The sequence below is a fragment of the Poecilia mexicana genome, unplaced genomic scaffold, assembly GCF_051168715.1.
Source record: "Poecilia mexicana isolate PSO_F unplaced genomic scaffold, ASM5116871v1 scaffold_22, whole genome shotgun sequence".
Lineage (NCBI taxonomy): Eukaryota > Metazoa > Chordata > Actinopteri > Cyprinodontiformes > Poeciliidae > Poecilia > Poecilia mexicana.
The window spans coordinates 4,785,306-4,807,553 of NW_028263391.1; the positions used below are offsets into that span (position 1 = coordinate 4,785,306).

Consider the following 22,248-nt stretch of genomic DNA (forward strand, 5'->3'; position numbering starts at 1 on the left):
CTTCACAATTTTTTTTACCACTTTGTGTTAGTCTTTCACAATAAAATGTTTGTGGTTGTAATGTGATAAAATATGGAAATGTTCGTGGGGTGTGAATACTTTTTCAAGCTGATGTAGATGCCAAAATGACCAAAATGTGAAAAGTTACAAGAGAGTGTCAGAAGTAAAGAAGTGAGTAAAATATGGATCTACAGCAAATATTGCTATATTGTAATAAGAATTTGACCATTGCATGTTTTTCTGGTATAGTGCAATGCTCATCTCATGCACTCTCTTGTAGCCGGTGCGATGCGTTTAGGGTCTCTGTGCTGCTGGATGATGAACCGACTCACCACAGTTTCTGTTTGTGGTGAAGAGAAGCATCCCCACAGGATGACGTTGCCGCCACCATGTTTTGGGGTATCATGTTTTGGGTTAGTATTTTTTGCATGGAGGACAAAAATATTAGACTGATCTGAGTCCTACATATTTACATTCTCTATTGAAACCCGTAAGTGGGACTTACTTCTTCTTCCAAACAAAGATGTTCATTTTGATTTATTTTGAGGATAATTCAACAGTTTTACTGCAGTCATTTTGGACTAGAATTTAAACAGAAAAAAAAGTAATTTCTTTAAAAACAGCTAATGTTAGAAATGTAATCTCAAAAAAGGCTGATTTTTTTTCTCTCTTTTTACAATTTCATTCATTTTCAATCATTCATTTTGCTTTTTTATCTCCTTTTACAGGTAATTTATCAAGGTTATCTCACAAGTATTTTGTCCAAGTGCTTGATTTATTAAATTTGAATTTGTGTTACACGTTGTTTATATTGTATTCATTAGAATACAACTTAAACAAGAAAAGTAGGTCATCTGTTGGTAATACTGCCAGAGTATATACTTTAGTTTTTTCTGATTTGGAGTGCAGCGCCATATAAAAACCTTTTAGTAGCCGCACAGTCTTTAATTGCTGTAATTAAAGCTGTGACTTAATGCCGTCTAGTGTATTTCGGTGAAACCTTACATCAAACTGGTGATTTTTGAGTGGCTCCATACAAGTGAGGAGTTAAACAGCTAAATGTAAATAAATAATGTTAAGTAGATTCAATAGTCGATGTTATTTCTGATTAAATCCAACCATGGGTGTGGCAGCATATTGACAACATGTTCAAACTCAATATTAACAGTACTGAACCAGGAAACTTGTTAGATTTGATATCAAATCGAATAAATGAAATTAAAGGGCAATTACGCTGAATTATTCAGATGCCTGTTTACAGACGCGTTAAATTCAAAAACCTATTGAGTCGTTACGTGTGTTTACCTTTTTAACTAGCAACTACAATTAAAATATTTGCATATTTGCATATTAAAATGGACATAAAACCGCGTAGCTTTATCAGCGTTCATCGCTGCTGTCAGCTGTCAGTGAGGCACTCCCTGAGCAGCTGCTAGCAGCTGAAGCTGTTAGCATGCACCGGCTGACTCGCTGAAATAAAACCTGTTTAACTTCACTTGTAACATTATTTTATTATCATGTATAAATTATTGTTTTGTTTAGATATTTTACACCGACGCGTCAACACTCAGAGTGACAGCTGCTCGCTGAGTCTTACCCACTTGTGTCAAAAATCCGGCTTCGCTTCAGCTCCGCGTCCCTGAAGAGCTACATCCATCCGTGGTTGTCTGACCGGACGGATCCGTCCTGCGGCGTCCGAGTTGATGCCTGACTCGGCCGGCCTCAGAGGAGCAGAGGAGCCCGGTGACATGTTCAACACCAAAACTCGATGTTGGCCATTTAAGCAAAAAATATAAACACAAACAATATTTTATGTAATATTTTGACATATTGTCACCTTCCTAAAGTTTTTTATTTAATTTTTTTGGCCAAAGGTAATTTTGAAAAACAAAGAAAAATAAATAAATCACTTCGAAAATGACTTATTTTAAGGCGATGATATGGTACTTACTTTCAGTATTTCAAGTTGTCTTATTATTCTCTCTGCTACTTTTATCCCACTTAAATCTTTCAGATTATCAGAGATTTTAATACTAGACAAAAAATAAATAAATAAAAGTGAACAAAAAGTCATTTTTCACATTAAATATTTTCTCATGGAACAAAAGCTATCCAAAGCAACCTGGTCACCTGGAGACTAAACCTGCGTTTAGTTATTAAACTAGTTTTAGTTACTAGGTTTAATTGTTTTTTTTTTCTATTTCTGGCAGTAAGTTGCAGTGGAGGAATTGTATTTTCGTTTCTATGCAGAATTATTTTAATTTAGCCACATGAAAATTTTCCAAGCACAAGTGGGTTATTACACCACATTTCAATCTAATTTTTTTCTTCAAATACATATGTAGTATGTTTGTAAGTGTATATATTTGTGAAATGTATACAGATGGATATGTAGGTATGTATGGATGGAGGTGTATTTTCTTTTTAATGTTTGTATACTAAAAACTGTTAGGATGTTTTTTTTCTCTCTTTTTTTCTTTTTATATTGAATGAAATGAATAAAAAAGGTAAAAAAAAAAATTCAAGTCTGAACTTTGACTAGGTCATTTCAAATCAATTATTTTGCTTTTATGAGCAAATGAACAGTACGTCCCCTAAATGAGTTTCATCAGTGACAGCATGACTTCCAGGTCAGCCCCAGGCCATAACAATACCACCGTTGATATGACGTCCTTTCTCTGAAATAAAACGCCCAGTCGGTCTTGGCAGATGGCTGTTCACACTGAGCCAGGTTCTGGTTCTGCTGCATTTTTCTTCTCGTTTCCTTAGATAATTTTTTTAACAATAAACTTAACTTGACTGTATTGCTTGACAACTAGGATCAATTTGAATGTTTGTAACTGACTCAGAATCTATCGGTATTACTGGACTAAATTAACTTCTTGGTTTTGACATTTGTTATCAGTATCAGTAATTTGAATTAAATTGAATATTTCTGGTTAACTATTGTAAAGTCCACTCATACCTTCACCTTCTGAAAGGTGAAGTCAAATTTATCAAAAATAAAACACTGTGACAAAGCTTCTTCTGCAAATCTACACCATTCATTTTACTGAAAATTACTTTTAATCATCGCTCAAACATTAATCAAACCATAATCCTGATTATTTTTATTTTAACATGGATTTAGGCATCCAACTCAATCTACATTTGTCCATTTTCATCCTTAACTACTTCATTAATAGGTAATATCAAGATTAGAAGTAGCAAAATCAGAACTAGGTTTGCTGATGTGTAAAATACACCTGCTCAAGAGAAGAAAACAAACCCCTTACATTTACATAAAGAACAAAGTACATAAGAAGTTTTTATATCTGGGCACAACAGAGATTTAATGAAAGATTAACGAGATTACCTAAAAATGTCTGAAATGGTTGTAAAGAAACTAAGCGGTTAGGAAATAAATAATAATATAATTATAAAAGTCAGTCAGCATACACCCATTAACTTCCTCTTAGATATTATCATACAATGGCATAGGTGTCCCAATAAAGCTTTTTCACTTATGATATCGATATTGATTTGAGAACTGGCCGATACCGATATTGACCAGATATGATATCAGAACGTTTCAGCCATACTTTTATTACTTATTTTGTAGTGTGGAATGGTAGAAAATGCTTGATCAAGTGATAGTATTCAAAAGAACAATAGTCAACAAATGACCAGTTTATTATTACCCAATAATCTGCTGCGGGGTGGAAGCGCTGCTGAACAGAAATCCTGGGCCAGATTAAATCCTGGAGCGCAGAGCTTCTATCAGCAGATATAATACGATACTTTTTTGGCTGATATCGGACCAATACCAAAATCAGATTGAAACACCGTTTAAACAATAGTATACTGTTCTAATAAAGACCAATAGTGATTTACTGATCCCTGTAGTGTGTTTGTTTTACAGTAGTGGTATGCAAACAGTTTGCTTTGCATGTGACGTCCCTTGATAGCTGGAGAATAACTGAACGGTACCATCAACCCAAAAATGTTGCTGTTTCAGTCCCTTTCTTGATCTGTCTGTAAATCAAGTCTGTACTCAAACAGTGTGAAGTTCAGGATTTTAGCCATAAGTTCTGGAACGACAAACTCTCTTATCTTCGTGTAACCCATGTGTTCGTACAGTTTCTGAGCATCAGTCTGCACAACGGACGTGTAAAGGATGACGGCGGGGAAACCTCTCTCTCGAGTGAAATCCGCCACCGTCTGACACAGAGCCTTGGCGATGCCCATCCCCCGGTGACTGCGGCGCACCGACATGCGCTTCAGCTCCAAGAACCCGGGTGCTGTCTCAGCAGGGAGACACGCCACAGTCCCGACCACCCGACCGTCGCTTTCGGCCACCCAGAAGCACGAATTATTCTTCCGCAGGTAGGTCCTGCCGATGTTGTCGAGGTCCTTCCTGAGGGTGGTCTCTATGTATTTGTTGAACATGTAGACGACCATCTGTCGGACCGCGGCCAGGACGAGCGTGACGGCCAGAACGGGCAGCAGGAAGGACTTGGAGCTGGTAATGAGGGCACAGAACGTGACCATGAGGAGCATCTGGGTCAGCGGCTGTTTCAGGACGTGGGTGAAGGACGAAGGCACGTGTTCGCTCATCCCCAAGGTGAAGAGCTCCTTGACGACCTCAGCGTCCTCATCCTCGTACTTTCTAATTTGAATGTTGGCCATGGCTCTGCTGGTCAGTGAAATTAATGAAATGGGAAAAAAAAGGTGAAAATGTGAAGAGATTGTGAATAACCTTTATGCTGCAAACTATTTGATTAAAAACACAAACATTTTCTCAAGATAATGTCTACGCCTTCTTTTAAAGTTGAGTTCAGATCTCTGGGTCATACTGCAATGTATCTAATTAAGCTGCATTTTCATTAACCATAAAGCTGTATAAATTGAAATTACAAAATAAAATAATAATAATAATAATAATAATAATAATAATAATAATAATAATAATAATAATAATAATAATTTAATGGAAAAATTTATATTTTTATAAAAGTTTTTTGAATATGTCGAAATGGACGCATTTCGCAAAACTGCCATGAAAACACTTATTTCGTGTCACAGGAGTCAGGCAATCAACAGCCGGATGTTTCTCCTGGCAAAAACAACAAAAAAAGACAACAGAAAGTAGCAGTAGGAGGTTGGTTGTTCGTTTGTTGTTTTTGTGCAGAGCCTTCACATCATCCCATATTCATAAAAAGTTGTGTGTCATTCGAACTTGTTGAATCCATCCATCTGTATCGTCGACCACAATTTCCCCAAAACGCAGCGGAGTAGCTGTTCCCAAGTAGGCGGGGCTTGGCGTTCAATGCCTGAATAAAATGCTGACGTCTCCTCTGATGGAAGTATAAATATATTTCATGTAGCATCCGTCTGACATTACTTTTAATGAGTTATTTCATGAACAAGCTTGTTCATGTGTGTTTCTAATTTGCGAAATTGTGAGTGTTTTTTTTTTGTTTTGTTTTGAGAAGAGCAGAATATAGAAATTTGCGAACAATTGTAATGGAAACAGCTTACGGGGGAGATGTCGTTTGAAAAACTAATATAAAATAAAGCATAACTGAACTGGAAGGAAAATTACAAAGTTTTCAAACCTTTTAACAAATAAAACAATGAAAAATTTGGCATTTGTATTTAGTCCCCCTTGAACACTTTATTCCAAGTTTGTCCTTTTGGCAAACCTCAAATGAGTCTAAACTGAAAGCTTCAGTCTGCCTGTCAATTCTGATAAATGGTCAGGAACCTTTACAACTATGTCCGGTAATCAACAGTTTATAGCCACAACAGCAACACGACTCTTTTAGAAATAGCTTGCTTTTATAAGACCTATTATTTTAAAGCTGGTTAGGATTTTAAAATGATCATTTTATTTTTTAGGTTCATCTTCAATGGGACATAAAATTTTTACAGATGATGTAAAAATGTTCAAAGGTCACAGTTTGTAACCTATTAAAATATTACTTCATAAACATTATTTTATTTGTGTCACTTTGCATAAAAGATTTGTACACGTATCCTTTTCCTTCTACGTCACAACTATACCTTGTCTGTTACATAAAATCCCCACAAAATAGATTAAAGTTTGTGGCTGCGGGGTGGCAAAATATTAATAGATTTAAGACTATGATACTCTATTTAATTGCTAAATCAATTATCCAGTTGACAAAACATACAACTGGTCGCTGGTGGATTATAAACCACACTGACCTCAAATAAACTACACGACTGAAGGGCTTCTGACTGGAATGCTTCATAACAGTGACAGTAGCTAGCTGGTAAAAATCCTGGCAGGCCATTTAATGTGCAGCTAAACAAGTCAGCACTGAGCCCGTTATTAAAACGGTGATAAATCTGAGCGCCGTTAACGACTGATAACAGACTGGCTAAGAGCTGCTAGCATTCTTCCTAGCCTCACAGAGCTAAGGAGGATTTGACACTAAGGCTCTATGGGATTCTGCAGCGGAAAAAGAACAAACAAATAAACACAAATTCCTTACCTTATATTAATATATGAGATGAAAACAGAGACGGTTTCTTTCTGCTGTTAAAACCTCCTCAAGGCTTCCGCTGCATACCTGCTTCCTCTTCTTCCAATCCCACTTCAGTTCAATAATGGTTCATTCAACGGTGCTAAGAAAAACGAATACAGGAAAGGTGTTTTAAGTTGCTTTTCATTTATTTATTTATTTATTTTTATATAGACTGTTATTCTGCTGTCTATATGATTGTTGCCTGGAGGATTTTGAAAGTTTCATGGCGTTACAACAAAAACACAATAATTCAGAAAGTGTTTTCGCCCTTCTGTCTGTAAACACTGATGCATGCCCGAGGCGCTTTGAACGCAGCACGTGGAACTTCCTTCTATGCTCATGATCGTTGATGCAGTTATCAAAGTCGGAATATTCGATGTTCAAATGGGTCAAGCAGCTTTCCAGTTGTTTCACCTTGGTGAACTTTCGACCCTGAAAGTGCGCCGGTGACTTCTGAAAACAAACGGGTTCTAAATATAATAAATTGTACATCTGTAAATGACACTTTTACATTAAACTACCTTAAACCGCACCAAACACCAAAGATTGGTTCGTTAATGAATGCCAGAGGCCCTGTGGTTTTCCTTATTTGATTTAAACCAGTTTATTTGCAGGTTCTTGCAGAACTTGGTAACAAGTAATTACCATTATGTTTATTGGAGCTGAAATATGCAGAATATTTATACATTATTTTCAATGAAAAACTGCTCACCCCACACATGGCCCAGATCCTCCCCATGCACCTACACACACTCACATCAACAACCAGAAGCCACCACGTCCATATATGGCAGCACAACAGCAGATTATCAGAAAAAGAGAAATATGGCTTCCTTACTGTGATTATTGTTTACAGACATTTTTAAATGCGTAGATAAACAACTCAAAAACTGTAGGAGAAAACATGTTGCATAATGGATGTTGTTTAGACAGTAACAGCGGGAGCTGAACTTGTCACAAAAAAAGATTAAATTAACTACAAAGACGTTTTAAAGAGTTTGTCGGTGTCACTAGCTTTATTTCTCTTCCTCTAAATCGAGTCTGTACTCAATCAGAGTGAAGTTGATGATTTTCGCAAAAAACTCTGGTACAGGAAACTGACTCATCTTCTTATAACCCATGTGTTCATACAGTTTTTGAGCATCGGTAGCGACCATAGATGTGTAAAGGATGACGGCAGAGAAACCTCTCTCCCTAGTGAAATCCGCTACTGTCCGACACAGCGCCTTAGCGATTCCCTTTCCCCGGTGACTGCGGCGCACCGACATGCGCTTCAGCTCCAAAAACCCGGGTGCTGTCTCGGCGGGGAGACACGCCACTGTCCCAACCACCCGACCATCGCTTTCTGCCACCCAGAAACACGAATTATTCTTCCGCAGGTAGGTCTCGCTGATGTCGTTGAGATCATTCTTCAAAGACGCGTCTATGTAGCCGTTGAACATGTAGACGATCATCTGCCGGATTCCGGCCAGGATGAGAGTGACGGCCAGGACGGGAAGCAGGAAGGACTGGGAGGTGGCCATGAGCGAGCAGAAGGTGCACATGAGCAGCATCTGAGTCAGCGGCTCTTTCAGGACGTGCATGAAGGACGAAGGCAGGTGCTCATTCATCCCTGAGGTGAAGAGCTCCTTTACGGTTTCAGAGTCCTCATCCTGGTACTTTCGGATCTGAAAGTTGGCCATGGCTCAGCTGGTCCAGAAAAAGAGAAAGACAAAAAAAATTTTTTTAAAGTGGCAAATTATATGAATTGTAATTGCATGTGGGGTACCCCACGGTTTCATCCTGGGCCCCCTCCTATTTAATATCTACATGCTCCTGCTAGCTCATAAAATAGCAAGTAATAAAACTAGCTACCATAACTACACCTGTACACAGCTCTGCATTACGATACCAGGTGACCATGAATCCATTCAAACACAGAGTGGAGGCGCAGAACAAATCAATGCATGGATGTGCCATAACTCCCTTTAGCTGAACATTAACAAAACTGAAGATATTATCTTTGGACCTAAAGAGGAACGATCTAGAGTCAGCACACAACTTCAGTTATTACAACTAAAAAGCAGCGATCAGACCCGAAATCTGGGTGTAGTGATGGACCCTGACCTGAACCTTCAGAGGCACATAAAGACAGTTACAAAGTCGGCCTTTGTAAGGCTAAAGGGGTAAAGTTGCTGCTCGCGTTTTCACTAAAACTAGAAAGCTAGCACACGTCAACTCAGTTCTATAGTCCTTCCATTGGCTCCCTGTAGCTCAGAAAATAAACTTTTAAATACTTTGGCTTATAAATCACTGAATGGCTTAGCACCACAACACATTCAAGACCTGTTGTTGTCGTATCAACCTTCCAGACCACTCAGGTCTTCTGGTTCTCGTCTGCTCTGCCTCCCCAAAACCAGAACCAAACGCAGAGAAGCAGCATTCAGTTCGTAGCGAGGGGAAAACTCCATGGCTTTCTTTTAACCAGCAGCCCCTCCCCACTTGTTGCTGTGAATCACCTATGCATCATACCATAAAAAACTTGAAGGAGCAGCAATAACCTGACAGACCACAAACTACTTGCCTGAAAATATGTTTACTGTAAACACATTTGTGATGAGAATATGGCTGCTGTCTCTCAAGGTATCAAAAAAAATTTTTTTTCCCCCAACCAGCAGTTGGGGAAAAAAACTGCTGGTTAAACTGAGTGACAGCTTAGCTATTTCATTTCTTGCAACATGGGATTCAAATTGGTCAAGGCTTTAGGTTTGTACAGTTTGTACATTGCTTAGCATAACATTAACATGGTGTGTTGCTACAGTGACAGAGTTCAACAGAAATCATAACTTTTTCCTTGCAATTAGATATAGTGTCATCATCATCTCAAATGTAGAGAATTGAAAAAATGTACTTTGTTGCTCTCATAGCGCCAGAATTTACCACGACGTCACTATGTGACTAGTGATAAGAGTAAAATTATTTAAACATATAAAATGAAATTGCATTTACCCATGATGACCTCCAGCAACATCCTTCATGCTGATCACATGAGAAGAGGTCATGATGGTTTTTAACCAGATTTTTAAAAACCTAGTCAAAAATAAGTAATGTTAACTTTCCACGTAAATTCGCGTAATCCTCATCAAACCACGAGTCAGATTATGCAAACGGTTTTCCTTTAAGAAATGACAACAGTTAGATTAGCTCACAGTAGCTAGCATCATTGCTAATCCAGCAGCTGCAACGTCGTAGTGAGATTTAGAGGAACGATAAAAGCAACAAAGGAAGATAACACAAGATACTTGCTTTTATGGTGATGCCCAAGTATGGTGTTTAAGGTCTCTTGCAGCCAAAGTCTACTCCAAGTGAACTGCGCGCTTCCATAGACAGAGAAGTGGACTTTCCGGATCTTACGTCAACGGGGAGCCATGTTGTGAGTGGCAGTTTTGTTGTAAAAACACAAAAAGCGGTACAAACTAGTTTTGTTCCGGAGTTTAGGTCAAGCTGTGTGACTATCTGGTGTTTCTAATGCTCCGTGTTTTATCATTATAGTAAATTAAAAAAATATATACACGTCGTTCAAAAACTGTATTCTACATAAAGAAAAGTACAAATAATCCCTAAATTATAACTTTAAGTAAACAGGTATTGCTGTTTACGCCTTAAAATAGTAATAAACATTTTTTTACACCCATTCCTTCTATTTCCTTTTGACAAAATTAACTAAATACATTTTAAGTTTTGTACACTACAACCAAATTTAAGCAGACATTTTGGAATTCCAGGGTTAGAAACATACACACACACATATATATATATATATATATATATATATATATATATATATATATATATATATATATATATATATATATATATATATAAAAAAGCTTAATAATTTTGTAGAGGCTGTTCTTACTTTGATTAGAAAATATTTTTAATTTCAGTTCCATGATTTTTAGTACTGAAGAGAGCATATACTGTGTGCATAAACAATTCATCAACCATAACAAACTATTTATTTTATATAGAAAAGTCTATGTTTATGTACACTTTGATCATTTTCAAGAGTCCCAAAAAAAAATCAATATATTCAAAAATGTGCATAGGAATAAACAAAATATGCCTTTGAAAGTTTGTGGGAGCAAGAAAACAAAACTCAAACAGTAGTGCAGAAGTTGTTTCAGAATAGAGTTTAAAAAACTGTATGTAGCAAAGCTAGAAATCATCAGTTTTTATTAAATTGTACACAACACACTTTAGGTAAATGGAAACCATTTCACATTCGAAGACTAAAAATAATTTATTGTTTCTTTAAAATAAATGTTCTTGATTTTTTTTTTTTACATGTTGATTGTATAAAAATTCCCTTCTTTTGGAGAAAACATTTCACTAGATTGATAGTCCAAAAAAAAAAAAAAGGTATAAAAGCTCACGTTTGAACCATTCAACACTTGGTTTAGTCTGTACAGACATTCATTTTACGTTCACACTCAGTCCAACCTATGTGTGAGCAGAAACAAACAAAAAAAGGCACAGTGTGAGGATGTTTGTTTTCCTCTCCTATCCCAGGTTTATGTTCCCAGCAAACATGGTGATCAGCAGAATGATGGCGAAGCCGGTGAGCAGCCCGGCATTCTGGATCAGAAAGAAGACGATCTTGCCGGAAGTTTTTCGTTGTTCCTTTGCTATACTGTCCATTTCTGGAAACTGCAATGGAGGAGAAACGTGAATTTTATTTATAACCAAATGATACTAGACAAAACAGCTGGCTGAAACCAAAAAGAAAGGGAAAAATAGAAAACAAAAATGATAAATCCTTCTTGTCTGAAGTTATGGCAACTCAAACTTCTCTTGTTTTGGGTCAGTTAAAATCACCAAGGTTATTTCTATTTGTTAAATGACACAATAATGAGAGAGAATCTCCAGAAAACTATTGCAAGAAGCTTGTGGAAGGAAACCTAAAAGATTTAATCCAAGTCATAGAGATCAAAGACAACGGCAACAAATACTGAAAAAAAAAATTGTGTAAATTTCTGATTTAGAAGACATTCATTTAAAAAAAGAAAAATTTGACATGTTCTCTCAGTACTGTGGTATTGAGCAAATAGAAATAATGTTGGTAATTCTGATTGAGCCAAACCAAAAGAAGTTTGGTCTGATTTTACCTCAGACTGAGAAAAAAAAAGTGTTTGTCTTTTTATTAGGTGTATGTAAACTAATGGTTCAGCTGTAGAACAACCTGATAGGAGTCAAAGTTTCAGCCTTATCACATGTTTTTCTTTATCAACGAGCTTCCTGAAAAGATACGGTGTGCAATGTAAAGAGCAGCTCCTTCAACTTTTTACCTCAAGTCAAAATGTCTTTCTTAGGCCTCTTTTCCACAACATGTGAGTGATTAATATTTATGAATTTGAAATCAAACCAAATGTGTCTCATCTTGCAAAAAAAATTTCCAGAGATATCTTTTTACCTTCTTTTTGTTTTATAATTCAGCTTTTCCTGTCAAAATTAAACATATTTTGCTTTGGTGGTCATTGTAGTTCTAGAATTTAGCCACTTGGGGGCGACATTACAAGCTTTAACCACTAGGTTTGATGTGTTTAGCTTAATTTAACTTCAAGAGATATTTATTTCTACGGAATACCAAGTCTCTGGTTAATTATTTTTCTGTCTAATGTTGACTATATTTTCTACTTAATACGACACCGGTCTCCACTGACCACCAGAGGTGAAACAGCTATATCTCTAGCTTGCATATGCTGCACTGGTGACCCCAGCAAGTGCATCTGGGCTGAACTAATGAGCAGGGTGTGTTGCAAGAGCTTTCCCGGCTGAAACAGCTAGCAGAGTAATGCTAAAGAAAGCAATCAGTTAAAACAAGACGCTCAAAACGACAAGTTTCAGTCTCGTAAGTTGGAGTCAGTCGGTTGAAGTGCCAGACAACGTAAAACAAACATGTTTAAAATCACAGGGTCAGATGAAGAGCTCACCATGTCTGCTAGTGCAATATACAGGAACATTCCTCCCGCGATGGCAAAGATAGGATTCGGGGCAAAGCTGTTTCCAAGCAGGATGCCGAACACGAGGCCGACATAACAGGACATTGCAGACAGCAGGTTGAAGAAAACGGCCTGCGGGACGCTCATTCCAGCATTCAGCAGGATAACAAAGTCGCCTGCAGAGAAGGAAACACTGACTTAAAACCAGCTGCATCAAAAAAAGAAAAAAGAAAAAAGCTAAAGGAACAACTCTGCTTCTTCTGAACTCTATCAAGCCATTGGCTAAATTCTACTGTAAAGAACTGAGGATGGTGTTCTACCCTGCAAATGTATTCACAACCCGTGAACTCTGACATTTTGTCACCAGTGATCTCGATTTACACAAAGCAGTGACAAATGACACAAATCTGAAATCAGGTGACTGCATTCCTCCTTTCCGAGTTAATACTTCGCAGAGTCACTTTTTGTCACACCTAGATCTACAGCTCTTTGGTATGTCTGTTCTAGCCTTACACATATAAGGAGAGAACATTTTTCCAACTCAAGTAAAGTCAAATTGGATGGAGAGCATCTGTGAACACTGTTTTTCTGAGTCTGTTCTGGATTTTAACTGGGAAATTCTAGCACAGAAACCTTACTTTTATCCAAATTGATCCATTGTAGTTCTGGGTCATCGTCCTAGTAAGACAACGATCCTTGTTGTCTTACAACAAGGGTCGAAAGAGGTGAATGGGGTTTAACAATACGTGTTTTCTGATCCCCTGTGACCAGTTTTCCTATCCTTACTGAAGAAAGCACCCCTACAGCCTGATGGTGCCACCACACTGCACCTTGAACATGGGATGCAGTGGGTGATGTCTGGTTTCGGACTTCCACCACACTGAGTGCAGTCCAGAAAGTTCAGTTTTAGGGTGCATTCACACCAGAACTGCTTATTCTGCTTTAATCAAACTCTAGTCCGTATGCCTAGAAAGTCTGGGTCGTTTGCAGAGATATTTACTTCTTCGATTGTAGATGCACAATCGAAATCTGATGCGGACCAGAAAAGCAAACTCTGGCCTGCCTACAAACCTACTAGGTTCCTGTTTGGTTGAAGTGAACTCTGGCACAGTTCGAATGCATATGTCAACACCAAGCGGACCGGAGACCGCTCCAAAAGCAGGAAGCGGACTACAGCACAGGGCACTCTGGGTAAATATGAAGACAAAAAAGCGGGAAAAATGGCTCATGGCATTTTACTGACGACAAAACAGAAATCTTACAAACGTTAAAGACTTGACAACACTCTATTGTTGTTTAGATTTTGTAAAGAAAGAAGTTGCACTCAGTGTCTTCTTCACAGGATTTTGTGTCGTTTCCTTCAGTGGTTCTTGGTGCATCACCAGAACGAGGAGGGTAAACATGTTTTTAGAGGGTTTGGTTTGTTTGTTACATGAAAAGCGAACTGCAGCAGCTGAAAATGTAAAATGCTTTAATTTTGGTCCCCAATCGAACAGAGTCTACAGGATTATTTGACTACATCATCTTTCTCTCATTGACATGTTGCATGGATCTCTTAGCCGCCTCTCTTGCAGAGCCCGTCAGGTCGACTGAGCAAATACGACATGCGTTTTCAGATGACAGACTGAAGAGTCACCAGTTGGGTTTGAATGTGGGCGCACTGGATTCTGTTTGGGCGGAATAGAGTAACGAGTGGTGAAACCAAAGGCATCGCACACTTTGCCACATGACTGACCACAGTGTCACAGGGGATCAGTGTCACTCACCCAGCTCATGGGGAAACTCCTCGCAAACGATGGCGGTGGACGTGCTGAACCCCGCCAGAACGGATACAGTGAACGACGCGCCAATGACCAGACCGTCGATGAAGTTGTGCACAGCGTCGCTCAGAGATATCATCCAGGCCACCGTCTTGATGCTGGTGATGCGCTTCCCGCGCAGCCAGTGACACATCACTTCAGACACCTGGGCGTCCTGAAGCGGCGACACGTGGGTTAAAAGACATGCAGTCAACGCTTGTGTTTGGTCATGTCAAAGCAAACATATGGAATCAATGACAAAGCTCAAACGCCAAAGTCCGCTTCAACCAGAAAATAAAGAAAGTCAAAGAATGATTTCCAGGAGTCCCGGATCACTGCCTACTGCTGTTCCTCTAACTTGTTAGAGAGGGGGGAAAAAAGGAAGATTGATTACTTGAATTGTCCTTACTGATTATTCTGCACTTAACAATTTGCAGCAGATCTCTTTAATTAGAAAAATAATGGCTCGAGTGTTGCTAGCAGGAAGTCGGAGAATGCACAGACACAAACAGATTTCTTGGCATTTGCTTGGAGTCCCTCTGAAGAGACAAAAAGAAGCTTATACTGGCCATGGACCAACAAGGGCTCTTTGTGTAAAAGTCAGACAATGGGTCCCCTTTACCATGATGGGGGATCGGATTCCTCACAGCTTAGTTTTTCCTCCTTGATCATTTTCTCTCGTGTTTGTTTAGCTTTCACATACCTTTCAAACCAGAAGCAATGTGTTAACAGACAAATCACTGTAATTTATTAACCTTATTAATCTACGACCTGCACTTATCAGTGGTAAAAGCTTCATAAATTTCTCCCTCTTAGACGTGGGCCGGTTCCTGATACGAGGAAAAACAAGTTTTCAAAGTGTACGTTTCAAACCCGCTAAAGGTTTCCATCCTGTCAATCCGACTGCTTAAAGTCCCTGGCCATTGGAGATGAGAGTAGCGTGGCGGTGCCCCTACCCCACTTGTTTTTGAACTTGCTGGTCCCATAAACACACCACTAAATCTTCTAGAAAGCCTTCCAGAAACACTCAAGTCATCAGCCAAGATGAGGAAACAAAGGAGTCCCATCAACCAGTCTTTTTAAAGGTAACAAGTTGGGCTGAAACTATGAATCAGATTATTGGAATAATTGTAAAGTAATTTAGTAATGGATTAATCACCAGCTGGTGCAGACTCAAAAAAAGAGAGAGAAATGCTGAAAAAGCAACATACTCAGAGTGAAAAATTATCAGTTCAAACAATCCCGATTAGACACCTTCTGTCATCCAATTATTAGTTGGGGAAAAAAAGATCAACAAATTAGCTCTACACTGTATTGATGCAAAGTCAAGCAGAAAGAACTGAGCTTTTCACATGGTTTTAAGCATCGTTTTAGCTGCAGATGTACTGGTTTTTTGCATCTTTTATGTATTTGTATAAAAAGGCTGAAGCAGTTAGATGAAAAATATGCAGAATGTGGCACATTTTTAATCTGATTAATCGTCAGAATAACTGATTAATTGTCAGAACAAATTGATAGATTCATTGATTTCTACTATAATCGCTAGCTGTTGCCCTAGTAACAAGCCACAAATTGGATGTTATTTGAGCATCTTACTGCAGACTAAGTAATAATATTCCCCATTCAATCCCTAAACTTTTATCAATCCTGTTCACCTACAGAACAGTTTTATCACTGCTTTTCATTAAAAACGACACGCGTTTCAGACAGAACCTGTTGGGGCTCGACGGCCAGACTGTTCTTATCCGTGGAAATGGTGGCGACGTTGGTCAAAACCACAGAGTCGCCTTTCACCCAAGCGTCTCCGTTCTGGACGCTGTTTTCCTGAGGCGTGTCTGCGGGAGTGAAGTGGCTGTGGCTGTGCTGAAAACACAGACGAAAAGCATCAGATGAGTTAATTAAGGGGTCGGTACTGAAAACAAAGAGAAAGCGGAACATTGATGTTTGAATAGGGAAACTAAAATAAAAGTAAGAAAAAAAAAAAGTCCTGTGTTTTGAAAAGCAAGGGGTGAAAGTGTCACTGCGGTTCCTCCTGCTGGATCTTCACTTTTTATTTGGGTCACACAAACAGCCTAATCCCAGTGATTAAATCCTGTCAGGTGAGATAGTGGAACGTCTTCGGCAGCAGTTTCCTATCATGCACATGGCACCTGCAGATAACAGTTCAGCAAAGCTAACTGTTTTTATAATCTATCTCCGGAGGGAGCTACTCATAAGATAATGTGGAACTGAGCACGAGGCTGTTGTTCTCCAGGTCAATCTGACATGAGCAGAAAGACTTCGTCAGGGGTAAAAGTACAGACAACTTCACATCTCAGGTTCACACTGGCATCAAAGGAATAATAATAAAAAAATGGATTACAAGGCTGAGGACAAGCCAGTTAATGTAGGTCCATCTGACAGAGTTCACTGATCCTTTAAAACTAATTAATCGGTGAGGATTTTTCTGGAGAAGGAAAGTTACAAAAACGTCCAAAACAACAACAACAAAAAAACACATTTTAACAGTAAAAAAAATTACTAATGTAAATTGACATTATGCTTTTTACATGGCAACCAACAAAAAAAGTTAGTATCAGGAAAACAGTCATAGCAGTCATAGGGTTTGAGTCCCAGTTAAACGACGTTTAACTGAAGTCCTAATGTGGGTTTTAATGTTTTTATCTGTTTTAATCTTTTTCAAAATCTCTTTCACACTGTTCATTCTATGTCACATGCTGTTTGCATTTTAATTATGTAAAGCACTTTGAAATGCCTTGATGCTGAAATGTGCTATACAAATAAAATGTGATTGATTTGATTGATAGCAAGACCATAAAAACGTGAAAAAATTATATTGAAGTTCAATAATCCAGGCTTGGTTAGAGCTATAAAAGATTAACATCATTGGCTTTACTGGATTGAAACACTAAAGTTTATAAAATTTCTCTCTTGAAATACTAACTCTATTTTTCACAATTCACCCTGGGTAGTAAACAGGATTAAGTGCTTTCAAAGGCATGGAGATGCAGTAACTGGCCTCAACTACATCTAAAGAAGTTGGGAGGAAAGCTGCAATTTCAAAACAACTAACATTTACCGATGTATAACTCCTGAAGTTTACAGTAATTTTAATGAGATGCCAGAGAAAGTTCTAGGCCCTACGAAGCATAAGGTAATTACGCAGCACACCTTTTCCCCTACTTGTTGCTTGGTTACCCTAAAGCAGTTGCTAAATGTTGCAGGATGCTATCAAATTTTCCCCTTTATGCTCACAAAATGCCACTATAGTTCAGTGTTTAATGGAGTTGCTCTCATCTCAATTTACCTTTTCTGTTTTTGTGCGTAAAGTAAAACTTTCCAACTGTGATTTTCAGTTCCAGCCAAATTCAGTTTTTTCTCCTCAAACAATATTTTTTTCCCACCTTTCTCCTTTAGATACTAAACTCAAACCTTAAAAGTTACTAATTTTGTCAATTATCAGTTTGCATAAGGAAAAATGCGTCTGATATTTAAGCCAAATCTTTCTAATCTAGCTAGCTCCCCCCCAAAAAATCCAAAAGCTAAGATGATTTAACAAATGCAACGAGCAGTTATAAGCTAGTTAGCATGATGCAGCATTTGCTATGTTTATGTCCTTTATACACCATAAAGTGGACACTCCAATGGGAATTTATATTACTGAAAACTGTTGACTGAAAGGAAGCTACTCTACTAAGTGAGGAATACTAGCATGAGTCATATGCTAACATGCTAATGCTAAACACACAGTTTAAAAAAAGGGTTTGGGGAAAATTTGCTTCAAATTAATTAACTTTGAATAGAAGTGTATAGAATGTGGAGATAAATGTATTATTATCAGTGGCTTAAATGTAACCATGTATAGCTTTTAGCTTGCTTAATATTAGTTTTGTTTACATGCTAACATTTGCTCATTACCACTAGAGATAGAAAACTGATCGAAACATGCAAAGTTTTATACAAATTTAAATCTTAAACAAAATATGCTATTATTTCTATATAGTAGTACTAAATAACTATAGAAATGACGCGACACACTATAAACTGTGGGCTTGTTTAGGAACAGAGTATCACTTATAAAAAGAGAGAGTGAACAAATTCACTTTCTACACAGCTCACCTCATGGCCAATCCCGAGGAATATTTTCAGTATTTTTTCCACAAAAAATAAAAGGTAAAATCCTCCAAATATGCCAACTGCCTTTGCCACGTAGTTATCCGCTTTAGGATCAAAACCCAGAGCCTGTGAAGGAAAAACAAAACTGAGGTTTTTAGTGGATGAGAAACCAGGTGTTCTCTATTACAAAAGCAACAAAAATCAACTTAGATTTTGAATTTCTTGACCCGATAAAAATGTAAAAAATAGAAAAAACAAAATGGCACCTACAAATCTTTACTGACCTCTGGTATGAGCTGAAGCACAGCATTGGAAAAGAGAGTCCCGATGGCCAGGCCTATAAAGTAAGTCAACACTTGGGGGAAATAAGGCTTCTTGGTGAAGGGGATCAGCAGCAGACCAAGAAGGGACGCCAGGTTGATAATGGTAACAGCCAGAAATCCATAACCCCACACTGTCACAAAGGTGAACAAAACATTGGAATTTGGCAAACAATTATTGAATTTATTTGATAAAACAGCAGCTAACAGGGAGTTTTAATGAGGGCCAGTAAAGTTGCTCTATTTTATCTTTTTGAGCAATTGACATTGGTTATTTTCTTTCTGTTTCGAAATGTTGATAGTCTGTGGATAGCGAAGCACTAACTGCTAATATCAGATGCAAAAGGTGGCTTAAAAATCTTGACACCATGTCATGTGAGAAAAAGGACAAGCTTAGCAAGACTGCAACCACAAAGCCTTCATCAAGCAAACAGGAAGCTGGAGAAAACCCCCAGTAGTTCCTTCAGAAATGACTCGACTCGCAGCTGGAAGAGTTATTTACAACTCCACTCCTACAGAGACAACAGTTTTCAGACATCGAGGATAAATTTGTAGACTGAACTCGTCACAGTTGGCTCTATTATTTGAAAGGAAATCTGAAAAGGTTTTGATTTAATGAACGCAGTTTTATTTGGAGAGGGTAAATTCTTTTCAAGCCAGTGGAGGAAAATCGGGGGCAAGCCGTATTTGTGTCAGCAGCTCAGAGGGGGAACTGGCTCGGCGGGTCAGTGGCTCCATGAGTCAGCACTCACTGCTGGAATCACGCCACAATCAATGATCAATGCTAATGGAGACAGAACGCAGTGGGATGACGGACGCCATCATGAGACGTCAAAACTAATAAGAAGAAGACTCGAAGATAAATTATTATTATTTTTTAAGTGATATAAATTTAAGTTAGATAATGTAGCTCTGAATAAACTGGTAACTCTCTCCCCAAAAGGTGGCTGAATACAAATCCAGGTCATATTTTTACTTGAAGTTTGTTGGTTGTTTAATGATAAAATGTTGAAAAGTTCAAGGTGGTATAAATGCATCTGTTTCACCAGGAAGGACAAAATAATACAAACACTAATAATTACAGTCTGCCGGCAATTTGGCCAAACTTTAGAAAGGGCTTACAAGGGTGGTAACCCAGGGTGTCAAGTTTTGAGGGGCGCCCCCAATTTTTGTTTTTTGTTTTTTGTGCTACATATTAAACTCGTTTTTTCTTATCTAAACAACAATCAAATATCAACATTATAAAGTTGCATCACATCTTTCTGGACCAACATGGAGCCGTCTGCTAGATGTTTTTAACCAACAAATATGAACAAATATGTAACTATGACTTATATAATTTCTGACTCTGACCTTTTTATAGAACCAGAGTTGAGATCATGTAGGAAAAATGCTACTTGTGATGCATTCTGCCTGATCCTCCCATTTTCATTTACACAAAGAAAAACCTCAGTAACCTTTAAAAAGGGATCTACCTTCTGAGTCACTGTGGCTGAAAGTGTTGACACATTTCTAATTTAAGGCAATAAACCACCTATCTAATCTCGCCTTATTAAGAAGTTCAACAGGTGTTGAAACGCAGCAGCTCACCAGAGTAGTCGACGGAGGGCACCGTTATCGGGTCGACGTAGGGGCAGGAGGGCAGCAGCACCTGGGTCAACACGGCGGGACAGATTCGCCCCAGGTGTCCCACGGTCAGCTCAGTGATGTTACCGAAGCCAAAGTGGGACAAAATCTGCTCCGCTGAGGGACACTGAGGGGCACACAGAGGATATTAGATTTATTTCTTCCATGCTTCTGGTTTTTTGCTGTTTGGAGAGTTTCTCTTTCCACCTGGATGCTCTGATTGACATTATATTGCACCATAAAGTTTTATTGTTATTACACACAGTCATGGACAGAGTTTAAAAATAGTCTTTGTGAAGATGCGTAGGTTTCATAAACATTTTTCTTTTACAACTTTGGCTGTGTTGATTAAAAAATAAAAAAACATATTAAAAAAGATAAGTTGTGTATTTTGGGCTGTTTTCATTTTTTACTATCTTCAAAATCATAAGTTTGCATATATTTCTTTAGTATTTAGTAGAATACCTCACTCACAGACACTGTTTAAGCTCTGCCCATAACTTTACTATGGAACTGAGATCAGTGGTTTGTGATGGTCAATATTTCAACATAATGTTCTTTCCTTATTGTGCTCTCTATTTGTTTAAGCTCAGCAATTCATCCAGCTCCTTAATAATAATAACACAAATAATAAAGGGGCAGTATGTGTTTTCCAGGCACGTAGCACCATTTTATAGCACAATCAAATAACTGCTACCTTCAGTTGGTATAAAACTATTTATCAAATATGACATAAAACAAATTTTACTTTGTAATTAATGCCTTGAAATTGGGCCTGTGTCTTTTTAAGAAACTCCTGCTCTTTCTGAAACTGCACCTTCAGGAAGTCATCACAACATGTCTCCTCTCTCTATTAACCCTTTAGCAATATTTTTTTTACCAGCGATGCACTGAGAAGTAGCTTCTATAATGAGCTCAGCAGATGCAAAGTTCCACCAGATGTTTGCTAATTGCTGCTGGCTAGTCTGAAGGAGCTGAGTGAGGGAGTCAGGCTGCTATGTGAGGGAAAAGCTTTGAAACTGCAGGGGAGCTGCGTCTCGAGGGTGGAGCTAAGTCCATCCAGGTATTTTGCGCAGCCAAAGCTGCCACAGGAGATTAATTAATCATATTCACAAGGAAAATAAAAATGGGAACATATGTGAAATGTTCCCCGACAACCATAAATAAATGTATTTCTACAAATAAAATTAAAAAAGAAAATGAATGAAAAAGGCTCAAAACTGTTCACAAAAGTGAAGGAATACACACCTCTTTGCTTTCCAGCGGATTTCCTTCACTTATTGATTCAGACCTTCTGGCTGAGATCAACAGCAGCATATCTTCGAGCTTCGCTGTCGTAATTGATTTATTCTCACCATAAAAGTGTAAAATGTTCTCCAGAAATTCCTGTCCATTCCGCCCAGCCACCTCAACGCCGTGGGTGACCGCACTCAACGCCAGAGCGCACGCGGCGAGCCATTTCACATCAAACATCTCGACTTTTTGTTTGTTTTTCCGGAGTGCAATTTCTCCCGAGAATAAAACCCACTACAATAACCGCCGCGAGAGCATTTAAATCAGCCCCGTAAAAATCACGACGTCCGTGGAGTTTGAGCCATAAAGTTTTGCAGAGATTTCCCCCCCTCCTCTCTCTCTCGTGATGACTTTATTTCGACGGGCTCCTCGTGCGGTTTGAGCAGCTCGGTAGGATGAGTCCCTGCTCCCTGAGGTGGGTGAGGTTTAAAGATCAAACCAGAAATAAGGGGGGGGGGGGTGAGGTGGTGACCGAGCGAACGAGGCCGCGCGCGCGCACGCTCTTTTCCACGCTTCATTTTAATCCCGATTCAATCAACAACAACGCGCTCACACCATCAAACAGTGAGGAAAGTAGAGT

The 22,248-nt window shown here is 38.5% G+C and overlaps 3 protein-coding genes across 6 annotated transcripts; all 3 read right to left on the reverse strand.

Annotated features, from left to right (window-relative positions):
• Positions 1-3,022: 3,022 nt before the first annotated feature.
• Positions 3,023-6,973, reverse strand: LOC106919286 (putative N-acetyltransferase camello). 2 transcript variants are annotated; one of them, XM_014989528.2, is made up of 2 exons: positions 6,501-6,973; positions 3,023-4,672 (listed from the first exon to the last, which is right to left on the reverse strand). In XM_014989528.2, the coding sequence occupies exon 2, from the start codon at positions 4,666-4,668 to the stop codon at positions 3,994-3,996; it is 675 nt and encodes a 224-aa protein (XP_014845014.1). In that variant the 5' UTR covers positions 4,669-4,672; positions 6,501-6,973; the 3' UTR covers positions 3,023-3,993. The 2 variants fall into 2 exon arrangements, with proteins under 2 accessions (XP_014845014.1, XP_014845023.1); XM_014989537.2 differs by having other exon boundaries at positions 3,023-4,675.
• Positions 6,974-7,164: 191 nt separating this feature from the next.
• Positions 7,165-9,970, reverse strand: LOC106919301 (putative N-acetyltransferase camello). 3 transcript variants are annotated; one of them, XM_014989547.2, is made up of 2 exons: positions 9,819-9,970; positions 7,165-8,222 (listed from the first exon to the last, which is right to left on the reverse strand). In XM_014989547.2, the coding sequence occupies exon 2, from the start codon at positions 8,213-8,215 to the stop codon at positions 7,550-7,552; it is 666 nt and encodes a 221-aa protein (XP_014845033.1). In that variant the 5' UTR covers positions 8,216-8,222; positions 9,819-9,970; the 3' UTR covers positions 7,165-7,549. The 3 variants fall into 3 exon arrangements, with proteins under 3 accessions (XP_014845033.1, XP_087858698.1, XP_087858697.1); XM_088002572.1 differs by lacking the exon at positions 9,819-9,970 and adding an exon at positions 9,522-9,798; XM_088002571.1 differs by lacking the exon at positions 9,819-9,970 and adding an exon at positions 8,859-9,493.
• A 454-nt stretch (positions 9,971-10,424) lies between these two features.
• slc39a8 (solute carrier family 39 member 8) lies at positions 10,425-22,102 on the reverse strand. Its single transcript, XM_014989381.2, has 8 exons — positions 21,624-22,102; positions 20,340-20,502; positions 18,714-18,883; positions 18,433-18,555; positions 16,027-16,176; positions 14,281-14,488; positions 12,506-12,690; positions 10,425-11,222 (listed from the first exon to the last, which is right to left on the reverse strand). Exons 1-8 carry the CDS (start codon positions 21,846-21,848, stop codon positions 11,076-11,078), a joined length of 1,371 nt encoding a protein of 456 aa, XP_014844867.2. The 5' UTR covers positions 21,849-22,102; the 3' UTR covers positions 10,425-11,075.
• Between the last annotated feature and the right edge of the window lie 146 nt (positions 22,103-22,248).